The sequence below is a fragment of the Chiroxiphia lanceolata genome, chromosome 21, assembly GCF_009829145.1.
Source record: "Chiroxiphia lanceolata isolate bChiLan1 chromosome 21, bChiLan1.pri, whole genome shotgun sequence".
NCBI classification, from domain to species: Eukaryota; Metazoa; Chordata; class Aves; order Passeriformes; family Pipridae; genus Chiroxiphia; species Chiroxiphia lanceolata.
In genome coordinates, this window is record NC_045657.1 from 7186613 (window position 1) to 7201488 (window position 14876).

A 14876-nucleotide genomic window follows, 5' to 3' on the forward strand; every position below is an offset into this window, starting at 1 on the left:
CATGAGGAAGAACTTCTTTGCTGTGCAGTGACCCAGCACTGGACAGGCTGCCCAGAGAGGGTGTGGAGTCTTCCTCACTGGAGATACTCCAGAACCACCTGGACAGAACCCTGTGCCATGTACTCTGGGTTAATCCTGCCTGGGATGGAGGTTGGACCAGATGACCCCACTGTGGTCCCTTCCAACCTGAACCACTCTGCAATTCCAAAACCATGGCCATGATGTGTGGGAGCTGGCTGGGGGCACAGGGCCAGGCTGCAGCTCATTGTCAGACACTGTGAAAGTCCCCAGAGTATGAAAGAATTCACAGCACAGGGTGTGAGTTCAGCACTGGTGCTGTGTGTGTACCTGTGCCCCTCTGTGTGTGCCCATGTGTGCCAGGAGAAACACGTGCCACTCAGCCCAGGAGCCTGGCTGCCAGCCCTGTGCCACTGTCCTTACCTTGGCAATAGAGTGTGTCAATCCCTCTTTTTCACAGGCTGAAACCAAACACAAGGGGAAAAACATCCTTTCTTCCTGGAATTAGAGGAATTTTAAAGAGCTCCAGGAAAAGGGAGGTCAAGGAGTTGGGCAGGGAGCATGGGTAGAGAGGAAGAGATGGCCAAGGAAAGACATCCTTTCTTGCTAGAACTGGAGGAATTTTAAAGAGCTCCAGGAAAAGGGAGGTCAAGCAGCTGGGCAGGGAGCATGGGCAGAGAGGAAGAGATGGCCGAGAAGGCCTATGCTGGATGCACAAGTAACATGGAATAGGCTTTTGAAAAAGCAGCAGTTAAGTAAAATTCAAAATGTGTAGGGAAGGGCTGCAGAGAGGTCTGTGTGTGCACACAGAATATGTCAGTGATGACATCAGAGAGAGCACTGTAAGGCCATGAACCCCTGAGCAAAGGCTGCTGCATAAACATTCTGAGTGATGAGTATTGAACATGGGAAGAGTGAAAATCAGCAGCTCCTATAGATATTTGCTGCTGAATTTTTTTTTTCTTCTCCTGCATTATTTTTACTATTCCTTTACCCTCTTGGGTTATGCCTTTCTTTCATTTAAATGCCTTTCTTCTGAGAGCAGCTCTCTCTAAGCAGGATTCTGCAGTGGTAAAGGCTCTTATTTTAGCACAGAGTGTGTTTTGTTGCTTTTTCTAACGTACCTCACCTCCAGCCTTGCCACACTGTGAAGCTTGTGGTGAACTTTGAGGAATTTCTGGCCATCTGTCTGTTCCCAAAGCACTCTGCAGACACTGGGATAAGACAGAGATGAGATTAGATGTGTGCATATGATTCATGCACAAATTAGGTGGTAGGTAGGCTGGCTCAGTTCCACTGAAGTCAAATGGCCTCTGGTGTGGCAACGTCCTTCAAAGATCCTCGGGCTGCTCTTCCAGTCCAGGCACTCAAACAGTCCATTCCATCAGCAAGAAATGTGGGAGGAAGCAGGTTTCCAAGCACTGAAGAGTACAAGTGACTGCCTGCATCAGGCCTTAATGAAGTCTGTGTAAAGATAAACTGCTTTTTATTGAGGAAATCGCTTTCCAGGACCATGTTTTACAGAGCCCAAGACAGCCAAGGAAAGTGAGATATTTTTTTTCTGGGTTTACTGTTCTTTCCATTGACGTGCCTCTTTCTTCCTGCCACTCACATGTGTGGAAATTTGAAATAACCAAGACCTTTGATGGTAAAATATATTTTTAATTTTGCCTGGGTGAGGTTGTAAATTATTCACAGGGGCTTGTTTCCCCTCCTGATTTTACAACACAACTATCTTAAATATGCAGAGACTTGTAAGGAGAACTGGTGTTGGAGGGGAGAGCTAAATGCTCCACCAGCCCGGAGCATGGTGAGCAACGGCAGGGGAGAAAAGAAAGATTTATGCTGGCAATGGCAGTCCCAGGGTAGATGCAGATGAAGCTGGGCATGCATTATGCACAGAGGACACACTCTGATCACAGTCTGTGGGCTAAACAAGACCACTGGGATATAAAACCAGACATGTCCTGGCACACTTGCTCTCCCAAGACCTCTGAAAAGTTGCAGGCGTTCTGCCCTGGGTTACAGTTGTTTCTAACTCCGCCTGATGTCTCATTATGTTGCAAACGAGTGACAAACACACAGGAAATTGTTTGCCTTTCAAACGCCAGCTGCCACAGGGCCCCCAGGAGGGGGGGGATGGCTCAGCCCTGCTCACCTGAACGCAGCAGCTCTTTTCACACGTGGCCACACGAGGAACTGCTCTGCTGCCTTTCAACCTACCGAGCATCCCCCAAGAGCCCAGGACAAACCCGGCCCTGCTCCGGTTTAGTTCTGCGGACGGGATTGGTGAAAGGGTCACTTTGAGGGCACCCCTGCTCTGGGATGGAGCACACAGAGCCAATTTGCAGGGAAAGCCCTAAAGGAAAAACAACTTGGAACACAGCACCCGCTTAATAAAAGAGAAATTAAGACTTAATAATGCGGGAAAAGTCTGTTAACCTCTCTCGATCGAAGAGTTGCTTTCCCATGTGCCCCTCCCTGGGCACGCTGTGCTTTTCCAGGGCTGCACTCAGCCACATGGAATAGGCTTCCAGCTCAGCACCCTCCACTCCCAGGAGCTGTACTCATCCCTCAGGAAGAGTATCATGGCTCATGGGCTTTACTTTTCTGTTTTCTTCCTCAAGGAGGAAAAAAATGACAGCTTTTTGGGGGGAAATCGCTGATCCCCACTGCCCTAGAGCACAGGACTCTGTTCTCTGTTGAGTTTCTCAGGGCTTGATTTGTGTTGTCCAGGGGCCAAAGCTAATGGTGGATCTCCTGGTCATGTGGCACTACTGCTACTGCCTGGTGTGATCCAACCCAGGCTTCCTGCCCTCTGGCCTCAGCATTCCTCTAGTGAAAATGGACTAGACTGGAATGAAAAGGTCCTGATTTTTGTGCCTTGGCTAGTAATAAAAGCATGGTTTTTTCCCAGAAAAAGCTGTTTTTTTACAATTACTGGCAGAATCAATGAAGAGATGGTGGCTGGATCCATCAAGTTCCTCTGGGAATCACAGCTAAGGGGACAATTATCCCAGACCTTCCTTCTCCTGTCACAGCCTCATTTCTGTCTGCTGCATCTCCATGCAGTTAAACGCTTCTGTTACATGAGAGATACAAAACTTTTAGCTCAAAATACACTCTCACACTGATCCAGCCCCTTGTCCAACTGCCATGCAGTGTCCTTTTGGTGGCAAAGGGGTTCCTCGTGAGAACTGACCAAACAAAACCTCAAATCCCCTTGAGAAACTCACCCAAAAGATAAAACCCGAGAATGTCTCGATGGCATCAGGCACCTGGGGGGCAGTGTGGGCTCTTCCTCACACTGATCCCAGTGTGGCTTTGCTGCCTTCACCTGCTGTGCCTCATCAGATACAGGGGTTTAAATTCTCTGGAACATGGGCTATCTTGGTGTGGATGGAGCCTGATGTGGCAGAGCCTTGATCCCTGCCAAGGGCTCCTCACGTACTCAACACTTAATAACGTTGATGGTGGTAAAGGGAATCAAAGCTGGTCGTTTTCTGGGGAAAGTGTTTTTTGTGAGCAGCAACAATGATGATGCTGTCACCACCACAGTTTTGATCATGCTCAAAGGACAGTCTGTTATTCTTAACAAAATATTAAAGGGAAAGTTTTACGTGCTAAACTTCTCCACTTAGCTGCTGTGAAGCCAATTAGAAGATTACAACTGATCAATTCTTTCCATGAAAAGTATCTTCTTTCCAACAAAAAAAGTGTCCATTTTTCCTCTCAAAGCCAAAGGCTGAATCCTCAATGTAACTATTTGTTGAAAAAAACTGAAATCTGACGAAAATATTTTGATTTTCAGCCAGAATATTTTTGGTTTGTTTTCAGGCATTTTGCTTCCAGATAAAAGCTGAACAATTTCCAGGGAAAGAGAGGGGGGGGGCTTAGTGGGGTTATTGGGGTTTTTTTTCATGTGTGCAATTAAAGAAATAATTTGGAAGAATCAAACTATTTCAACTAATAAGAATTTTAAAGAAAAGTAAATCCTTGTTCTCTTAAAAAAAAATATGCAAAGATGATGAAGAACAAACTATTTCTTGGCCTTAGAAATGGTCATACATTTTTTTTTTGACCATGCTATCATTGCTAGAGGCAGTGGATTCATCAGTGGTTCATCTATCAAATCAGAACAGGTACCATTCTTCTCATTAACAGAGTTATGTAGAAATGGCACATTCCTACCATAGTTGCCTCTGCATTTATTAAAATCAGAGCTTCACCTGTCAAGGGTGCAGGATGGCGTTTCACCTTTCTTAGTCCTCTTTTAGTGCCAGCCTTATGTTAAGAATGAACTGAGTTTTTATCTGGCTCATCAAGCACAAATTGAACTTTTAGGTAAATATTACTCCTCGGCTTCATACACTTTTGAGATGTATTTTGTTACATTCAGGTTTCTGCTGATGTTTATCAGTTCTTAACTGCTTCACTCCCAGATTCCCTGTGGTTACTGACACAAAATCATCTGTTGTCCCTCACCTTGTACAGTATTTTTCACTCTCTGCTTAAATTCCCTGAATGAGACTCTGGGAAAGAAGGTAGGAAGGGTGGTTAGTTTAAATTAAGTTTCTTGTTTGCTCTTTCCTCTGATTGCTCCCCTTCACTCATTCCCTTTCTTTTTCCTTTTTGCGTCATCTCTGGAAGCTGAAGAGGTACAACTAGCATTTGTTTGTTCTCTGTACCCACCTACACAACTACCTCCTATTTCCAGTCATTATTTATTCCTTCTAAAAATCAGCTCAGACAGAGACTTGTATAAAAGTGTCATCTTCCCCTGTCAGGAGCATCGTTCTAGAGGCACCACACACAGAGAAAATGTTCCTCGAGTGGGATAAATGGTCTGAAACCTCTCCAGCACTTGTGGTAATGCTCTGCTGGCTAATAAATGCCCAAAATGTTGACTACTGAATTCAATGGAGCTGATCTACCAGTGTGGTGGACCTGGGCTTTCTGTCTGAATAGAGAAGGCTCACACATATCACACTGGGGCTCTGGTGCTGGTGAGGAAGGGCGAATTCCTTCAGGAGCGCTTTTGGTGTCGGACATTCCTTTCTTTAGGTGCAACAGATGACACCATTTGTTCCTGTTGAGGTGACCCTGCCTGGCAGCCTGAAATCTGCTTTTCTTTCTGCTGCAGGAGAGGAGGCCTTGACCATGTACATGGACAAAAGCCGCCTGGACAGGAAGTCAGGGAACGCCACGCAGAGCGTTGAAGCCTTGCACCAGCTCGCCTCCTCCTACTTTGTGGACCGGGATGGCACCATGAGGAGACTCCATGAGATCCAGATCTCTACCGGAGCAATCAAGGTACTCTGTCTTGCCTTAGGAAGAGAAATATTGTGTGCCCACACTGGCACTGCAGGGATTTGCCAGCCCGGTGTGACGTCTTTTTTAAGGATCACAAGTTGTTTTGTTCCCAGGGTAAATTTTTCTCTTATGGACCTTACTGAAGAATTGATTTCCCCAAGGCCAGTAACATATCCAGTAATATCCAGAGAGAGGTGGGCACTCAGTGTGATGGTTACGTAGGATATAACCACTCCACTATATGTAGGATATATCACTCCACTAAATGTGACAGTGACTTCTGGAAGGGAGAGAGGGAGCAGAGAACCCAGATCAGTGATGGAGGTTGGAAGGGAAAGGCAGCTCTGTGAAATGAACAACCCTGTGCAACCCAGAAGTATTTTTCTCTTGTGAGTGTAAGACTGCTAAACATCTCTGAGCTGAATTTACTACAAGGAAAGGCGAAAAACTCTGTGTGGCATTACTGAGGCATCTGGAATGAAACGGACTGAGAGACAGCTTGGGGGTTGCAGCAGGAAGGAAGGGAAGCTGCTCAGAGAATACAAAATAGGGAAAATGGCTCTGCAGACAAAGGCTGCCTTCTCTGAAAGCAATCATCCTACACTGGGCAGGGATTTTATTGTTGCAGAGTTCACTCCAGGGAAGGTGATGTGGATGGAGTCGTCATTGTTAGCCATTTCTGAAAGGTTTCAGCTCTCGTTATTGTTCTGTGGTGTCTCATGGCTGAGCCTGTTCCCTTCTGGATGGGAAATTGTATTGAGATATTGAAACAGTGACAGCAGATAATCACCCATGGTGAATTCCGGAAGGGCAGCTCTCCTCCATGGCTGGAAACCAACAGCAACAGCACCACAGGTCATCTGTGCCTCCATCTATCCTCAGCACAAGGATGGTGTTCACATATGGGAGTGCCAGGCGCCACTGGGGGCTGGCAATCCATCTCTGTTTCTTGCTTTCCAATAAGAGAAGCCAGGGAATAATTCCTCTGCTGGCTTCTGATGTTCTCCAGTGGAGATCCTCTATGAGAAGCATCAATCTGCAGGATCCCTTTGCCAAGCCCAGAGTAACGAGCAGCACCATAAAGAAAGCAGGCACGTTTCATTCTGCTTCTCCAGCCTGTGAGTGCACCAAACATCAGCTGTGTCTGGCCAGGGTGGGGCATTTTTCCCCAGTTAGGGAAGATGTGTTTTGGGTTGTATCAGCTGGTGACAAGGAGTCTTTGTGCTCCAAGGTCTGAAGAAGCCTGGGGAAGGTGTGGTGCTGCAGTCAAAGGGAACACTCTCTCTTTTCTGCATCCTCCATAGGTAACAGAAACTCGGACCGGTCCCCTGGGCTGTAACAGCTACGACAATCTGGACTCTGTGAGTTCTGTCCTTCTGCAAAGCACTGAGAGCAAACTCCACCTGCAAGGTAGGGCTCAGGAATGAGGGATGTGGCAACAAGGGGCATGGAGTGGGGGGCTGAAATGAGACAGGGGTGCCCTTCTTCCCAGCCTTTTCCCCTTCTCTGCTGTGATTCTGCCTTGGCTGTAAGTTCCCTAGAGTAGGACTGGTGGCTTCTGGAGGCTTCACAGGATGCTCAGCAGAGCAGAGGCAGAGCTTGACAAGAACTGAGCTAAAGGGACCCCAGTGCAGTATCTGGGTGCCCCTGCCATTGAATTTTGATGGACTTCTGTGTATTATGCATACTCTAATACAAAAAAAAAGTGACCTTTTCCATCAATATTGAAGGAGCATCGTGTCCATGTCTCTTTGTCCCTCCCAAATTGCTGATTTGTGTAAGAGCTTTGCAGATCAGCTTTTGGGACTTTCTAATGACCGTAATCTTTGGGAAAAGTCACTGAGGTTTTATTTGGATGCTAGAAGCCATGGCTTCAGTCCCAGCTGGGGAGCTAGTCCAAAAGTCAACAGATAGAGGTCATGACTGAATTAATAAATAAATACATGCTGGTTAGCAAGAAGTCAACTTCAGTAGAAGGAGGAAATTCACTGGGCGTGTAATTTATGAAGGTTATTCCCAAATTTTTGACAAAATAAGGAAATGTGGGATTTAATTGCTCACTTGCCCAGATGGTTTTATTTCTGGAATCCTTGTACTTGCACAAATTTTAATTTTTCAGATGAATGGGCTACATTACATCTTCCGCTTTGAGTATAATTTGGCAAGTGCTGTTTTAATCTTTGGTTTCACAGAAACTGGGTTTCATTTACTGAGTAATGTTGTGGATATATTATTATTGTTGTTATTATTTGCCTTTAAAAATAATAGGCAGGTTGTTTTCTCTCTTCCAGTGATTATCCAAACCACTGAGTTCTGGTTCTTACCTAATTAACAATAAGCAATTTGAGAGGGTTTGTGTACTCTGATGGTGGCTGCTGGTAATGAAAACCCAAGGATGACACATCAGATAACTGGGTAAACAGCTAAATCAGCAGGCAGCTCGGGTTATAGGCAGAGAAGCAGGTAAATCAATAGACCTCTATTGGCTATCTGATCCTACAGGAGAGGACATAAACCAAGGGAGGGGGAAGGAGGTGGAGGAAGAGGGAAAAATTAGGAGAGAGAGAGGATGTAAGGTGGATGAGGCTGTGATTTCTGATGGGAGCAGAGAGAGGACCTTGGGGGTCAAGTACATGTGGGTTTTTTGGAGCTTCCCGGCATAACCCAGTGCAGAGAGAGCCCAGAGCCAAGCCAAGGGACAGAGCGAGGGAAGGGAGGCAGGAGCTCTTCCTAATAGAACAAAGTGACCTTTAAAGATACACCTGAGCTTTCCACCTGATCTGGAGTGCGATTCTTGGGATAATTACCCAGGATCCTTCCTCTGCTCTGAGGAGGCTCATTAGGAATTAGTCACAGGGCTGCAGCAGGTAATGGATCGTGACCGAGTCCCCTCTGATCTGATTAGCAGCCGAGCATGAGCTGCTGACAGAAATCCATGTTCCTGCCTTGGTGTCACTCAGCTCTGAGCCTGGCTCAATAAAAGAGCAGCTTCTTCATGACAGGGAGAGTTTCTGTTCCTGAACTTGCTGCTGCCCAGCCCTGAGAGTCGTGGTGTCAAAGCCCTGCCCTTTAGGGGATGCAACAGCCGGGACGTGGCACTCAGTGCTCTGCTCTGGGTGACAAGGTGGTGATGGGTCAAAGGTTGGACTTGATGAGCTTGGAGGTCTTTTCCAACCTCAAAGATTCCACGGTTTTATGTACCAAAGCTAAGTTACCTTCATGCCTGCACAAAGGGTTTGGGAGGGTGAGCCAGCCTGGAGCTTCCAGGGGAAGAGAGTGCAGGGTGTTTGGTTCTGCACCTGTGGTTACTGGGACTGAAATAATCCCTAATTTGTAAACCAGTATCCAAGTGAACCCAGCGTGTTTGTACATGCACTGGGGTGTATATATACAATATTGATCACAGAAGGTTTCACTTTTTCCTGTCCTGTGTGTGAGGAGGGCTGTGTGGTGATGCAGCCTCCCAGCACAGCACTGAGGAATCCTGTTTTGGGCCAGGATCTCACAGGGGGACTCCAGTTGTTTGCACTTTGTATCCTCCTCTCCCTTCCACCAGCAGGAAACCACCCCTTCACCTGCCTCCACCTCCAGTATGGATGATCCACAAGCTGCCTGGAAAAGGAGACCACCAGAGCATGGGAGGGGAGGATTCCAGCAGCTCTACAGCAGGCTGGTGGGAAACGGGAATTTGTGATGTCAGGACAAGTGTCTGAGGCTGAAATCAGAAAATTTGAGGGGGAAAAAGGAATATTCTCAAATGTCTCAGGAAACTAATATCCCAGAGACATCCTCTGTCATATCAGTATTGTTACTGACAGTATATGTTAATATTGGAGCATTGCACTGTTTCAATGAGGTAAAATCCTTCTGTGCTATTCTAAACTTTGCAACATTAAGCAGGAACTATTACATATTAGGTAGTTTCTTACATCAAATATGGTAATATAACACCATACATAATTTATAATGTTATGTACAATAATTATACAATATTAAACATATAGCTATATTTAATATTATATTATAATATATGTATAAATGCCATATATATTATACATATATATAAATAGAGATATATTATGTAACTTTATAATATATATGGTAATATAATATTAGAATTTACATTACAATTACTATTAGAGCTTTTGCCAAGATGGGCAGAACAGTAATGACAAACATTTCAGCTTTGCAGTGAAGCGAGATGAGGAAGTATGAAAAAAATACATTTAGAAAGTCAAAAGTGCTTTTGGAGTCAACATGCTCTCACAAAATGCTTCAATGAAACTGCATTTTCAACAGAGAACTCTTCTGTGGAAAATGTTTCAAATAGCTCTAATTTAGAGCTGGGGAAATTTACCTCTTTTAATGCAGGAAGCCTTTTATATACAGTCTAAAGGCAAACATCTCTCTTTAATAGTTTTTCTAGGTGAATTAAGGACATGTTCCCTTGTCAGACACTTCATATTCTGCCTGTAGTTATCCAAGACAAACCTATACCAAATCTGGGCTGCTTTTAATTTTAAAGGAGGAACTTTTTGCTTCATAGAGTTGCAGAATTCCTCCTGAACAATATCTTCAAAACTAAGATATTCTGCCTAACGCTGGTCACCAGCAAACTTCCCTTCTGCATCTATTTTCTGCTCCAGAGCCTCTGCAGGGGATGAGCCCATTCCTTGTGTCCCCTGGCTTGGATTGAGGGATTCTCCCCATGGAAATGGTCCAGCACCTCAGTCTTTAAGACCAGATTGACCCCCTGTTTGGCTGCTGGCATGAGGTTGCTTTAGCAGCAGGCGAGGCTCAAAGATTGAGGTTGGACTTGATGATCTCAGAGGTCTTTTCCAACCCGGCTGATTCTCTGATTCTATGACTGAATGTAATTTTTATTTTTTTTTTTAGCTTTTGCAACATTCAAAGACATTTCCTGGAGAACAAAACAGCATTTTTGGGGTGGTTTATTAAGGTCATGGCTGACAGAGGGCTTTCCCAGCTACCATGGCCAGCTACAAGCTGCTCTGTGGGGCTGGTGTGCTCTCATAGTCCTTGGGACTGCAGCTTTCCTGCTTCACAGGTGGCAACTGAAACATCCACAGCAGTGATCTGAAAAGATTAATTCTGACAACCAAATCCACTAAATTTCAGCAATATTTAGTCACTGGGCATGGTAGAGAAATATATACAAACTCTGAGGGTGCCAGGACTGAGGGAGATGCTGCTGGCACGGTGCTTGTAAAATATCATGCTAAGATCTAGTCACTAGGTTGCTCCACACTAAACCAAAAATATTGATATGAATCTGCCCTTGTCTGGATATGATGAGAAATGTGTGAATATTTATGTATATATATATATATAAAAATATATATGGAAAAGCAGGCACAGCTGTATTTCCTGACAGTGATTTCTTCCACAAGGAAATTCCTGGCCTGGAAGATCCGAGTCACATGGAATCCTTACAGCGTGTTTGTAGTTTTAAAGTCAGGGGTTTGTGTTTGGACTATGCACACTCATGTTCCAATGAGCAGCTGGATTTGTGTGTCACTTTTGTAAGAACATATCTGAGTATGTGCTGTGTGTTAAAGCTCCAGGTAATGGTTGATTCCAGCAAAACTGCTTCCCTGATTAAGTTAAGCATTTATATAAGTGCTTTGTTGAACTGGTGCTAAGTGTACAGGGCTCTGATTACCTCTTAAACACGAGATTATTTCTTACAAGAGGAGGTTATTCTGGAAATGTTATTTTTTTTTTTAGAAGCCACGAGTTTTGTAAGTAAAAAGCAAGCATCCACATGAGGCACTGCAGTGTAGGATGGGACCACATTATGTTCTGGAGATTACAGAATATTCATGTTTCTGCATGTGCTGAGATGCACAGTGGATGTTCCTTGCAACAGGAAATGCTTTCCCTGAAATTTTAGTTGTTTTTTTTCAACCCTATTCCCTCCAAAAAAAAAAAGAAAAAAAAAAAAGAAAAAAATTCTCCAAAGCCAGGATCATTTCTAGCTGGGACCAAACAGCTTGTCATGCTGTTATCCAAGTTAAAATTCAAAGAGAAAATATGTGAAGTGAAGAGCCTGAGGGTCATTTGGTCATATTCAAATAGTGAGGCCAGAGCAGGTTGCTCCTCTGGGAAGCAGAGTGGAAAAATGTATTCATGGGACTTGAACCATGAATAAAGAGTCAGTGCACATCAAGAAGTCCAGCCCCACTCTCCTGTGAGCTTGAAAGCTCAGTGAGTGCAGCAGCCTTCAGGCTCTCCAAGCCCCTTTTGTGGATCAGTTCTCCAACAGCACTGCATATTCCTTCCATCCTGAAGGAAAGTTTTGGATCCTGGCAGGTGGGACCATCTCTAATGTCAGTATGAAGGTTTGACAAGGGAGCATCCCTCTGTGGTGTTTGCTTCAGATAATTCATAGAATTGTAGAATGGCCTGGGTTGGAAGGGACCTTAAAGATCTTCTCATTCCAACTCCCCCTGCCATGGGCAGGGACACCTTCCACTAGCCCAGGTTGCTCCAAACTCTGTCCAGCCTGGCTTTGAATATTTCCAGGGATGGGGCAGCCACAGCTTCTCTGGGAAACCTGTGCCAGGGCCTCATCGCCCTCACAGGGAAGAATTTCTTCCTAATATCCATTCTAAACCTACTCTCTTTTGGTTTAAAGCCACTCCACCTTGTCCTATCACTAAAATCCCGAAAAGAGGCTGATCTTCAGGACTTCCTGAAGACAGCAGGAAGAAAGATGAGCTTCTTGCTGAGAAACATCTCAGAAAAGACCAAGGGGAGCTCAAAATGCTGATCTTCCTTCAGCCAGTTTTGAGGTGTTTGCAGGGATGCTGTAGACAGGTTAGCTCTTTGTTCCCTCCTGTCCCAAATACCACCATAGGAAAGGCAGCAGGATCTGTGCACAGTGCCTCCAAAGACCAGGCTTGAAATCCTTCCTGTGCCAGTGTCACAAACATCTTCCCCAGTTGGAGGGAGCTCTGTGCTCATCCTGCCCAGCAGCTGCCACTGCTCCGCTCTCGGCTGCCGATGGGGTCAGAGAGAGGGGCAGCTCGGTGCCACCAGGCACGGTGCTCCCAGAGCCCAGGGGGAGAGGAAACACAGGTCCCTGTGTGCCTTCCACAGCCTCCTGATCCTCCCAAAATCTGCTCTTCCACAGGGACCTCATCAAGGCTGAGGTGTCTCTCTGGATCCAAAAGCAAAAGGGTAATGGGGGTCCCGGGGTCACTGCCCGCTGCTTTCCTCTTGTCTGAGGTGAACGTGGCCCATCAGAGACGGGCCTGAGCTCCTGAAAGGGGTCACGGCCCTTTTTGCCATTCCTGCACACTCTCATCCCCTGAATTATTGTGTGATTTCCCTTCCACTGGGCTGAGCTGTCAGCCCTGGACACGGGAACTCGGCGCAGCAGAACCACAAACAGATGGGTGATTGACCCGCGCGCCTCCATCACTGCCGAGCTCAGTGCTGCTGGTCAGGCCATAAACTCCTTGAGCTGCCACTCCAAAATCCCTGGGCCTTCCCAAGGAAGCAAACAGGCCAGGCTCGGAGTTATTGTCATCTGCCTCGTGCACCACAGACGCTGACAGAGTCTGACAGGCAGGACTTGCCAGGTAGAAGAAAACAGCTGTGAATCCTCAGGGAGATCCGTAGGGAGCCGGGAGGAGGACAGGGTGGAAAAACATGTACACTGTACACAGGGCAAACACTTAAGCTGTTAGTATGTCCTCTGATATCTGAGCAAGGGTACACTTACACTAATGCCTGCACAGATGGGTGGGTACACAAACACTGGCAGTGGAGAAAGGGACGTGGGGATAAATCTCCCTGCTAATGTAAATCTTCAGAGCACCACTGAAATCACTGGCACTAAATCCATTTGCACTTTTATAGGATTTGGCAAGTAGCCTTCCTAGCAGGGAGCGAGCTGCAAAGGCTCAGGTAGCCAGCTCCTGCATTTATGCTGTGGGAGCTGGGCACTTAACTCTGCAAGGGTCTTTTATAAATCCCTCCCTGGGTTATTTTCCTTTCTTCTGTTTTCCGTTCTTTCTTATTTTCTTTTTCAGTGCGTAGTTTCCTTGTTTCTGTGGTACCAAACCCATTTAGTCTCTCTCAAAACAGGTCAGAACTGCAAAATGCTCATCACTTCTGAACTAGCACTTGGTTTCAGGGGATAAAAGACCCCACACCTGGAAATAAGGGGAGGCTTTGCTTTCAGGGGCTTTGTACTGTACTGGGATCTGGGAATGGGATGAAGGGAGTAGACTGGGTGTTGGGGAGGGGGAAGTTACTTGTCTCGCTGCTCTCAGCTAACTCATTACTTGCACTGGAAACATGCAATTTGTAGCCCATCTTCCTTACTCATGACAGCCCCAAGATAAATACCCCAACAGCTTTTAATTCCTCAGCATCACTTTCCCAAGCTGTCACCGAAGCAGGTTTTGAAACGAAGAACAAATACCTGAACTGACTTCTTCATTTACTTTTTTTCACCCCCGCACCTCTCTCGTTTCCCTGCCAGGTCTCCAGATCATCTTCCCTCAGTATTTACAAGAGAAGTTTGTCCAGTCTGCCTTGAGTTACATCATGTGCAACGGGGAGGGCGAGTACATCTGCCGGGACAGCCAGTGCGGCTGCCAGTGCTCCGAGGAGTTCCCCCAGTGCAACTGCCCCATCACCGACATCCAGATCATGGAGTACACCCTGGCAAACATGGCCAAGACCTGGACAGAAGCCTATAAAGATCTGGAGAATTCAGGTAACTGAGCAAAGTTCATTTTCCAGTTAATTTACTGCAAAACAAAATGTGTCAGATTACACCAGGTAAGAATCTCCCTCTCTCTCCCTCTCTCCCTCTCTTATATTCTCTCAATATAATGCTCCAGCTTGCATAAAAAAATAGAAAATACTGAACCCAAACCCATGGTCTTAGTCTTAAGGGAGTACCTTTTTCCCCCTATTAAACACACGCACAGACAAGAACACACACCACACGTATGTACAGGGATATTTTCCACGGAACTATTCAATTAAAAATCTGATTTTTGTTTTCATACCAAACCAGCTCTGAATCTCTCTTTTAATAGTTCTACAGAGAAATTTCCACAGTATAAATGATGCAGAAGTTGCTTTTTGGATTTGCATGAATGATTTATTCTGCTTTGGTGAAAGGCAATTCAGAGGGGGAAGGTACCAGCCAGATGACACCGCATTTGAGACCGACAGGAGAAGGGAAAATGACTTCTCTCTCCTACAGGGCTGATATCTGCTGGGGGGGACACTTCTCTTCTTCCTCCACTTTCTCCCAGGGTGAGGCTGGGGGGGTCAGCAGAGTTTGTTCCACATTGATGCTGGTGGTGGCAGTAGTATTGACCCATAGTAGTGCTGTGGTACTCGTGGGATACTCACCCTCAAGGGCTTGAGATAGGAAAGAGCAACATTATCAGTGAATTGTATCCTTTCCTTTAGCAAGTGATCTGCCTACCCTGCAGCCACACAGGGCTAAGCAGAACTTCATCAAGAACTTGTCCCTGTGCTGACTCTCATCCCTT

The 14876-nt window shown here is 45.8% G+C and overlaps 1 protein-coding gene across 1 annotated transcript in view; it reads left to right on the forward strand.

The window, feature by feature from the left end:
* The window catches only part of BRINP1 (BMP/retinoic acid inducible neural specific 1), a 91431-nt gene that overhangs the window by 62772 nt on the left and 13783 nt on the right, over positions 1-14876 (forward strand). Inside the window, exons 4-6 of the mRNA XM_032708518.1 lie at positions 5162-5331; positions 6636-6741; positions 13847-14083. Coding sequence (XP_032564409.1) covers positions 5162-5331; positions 6636-6741; positions 13847-14083 — 513 coding nt within the window. The remainder of the gene's footprint in view (positions 1-5161; positions 5332-6635; positions 6742-13846; positions 14084-14876) is intronic.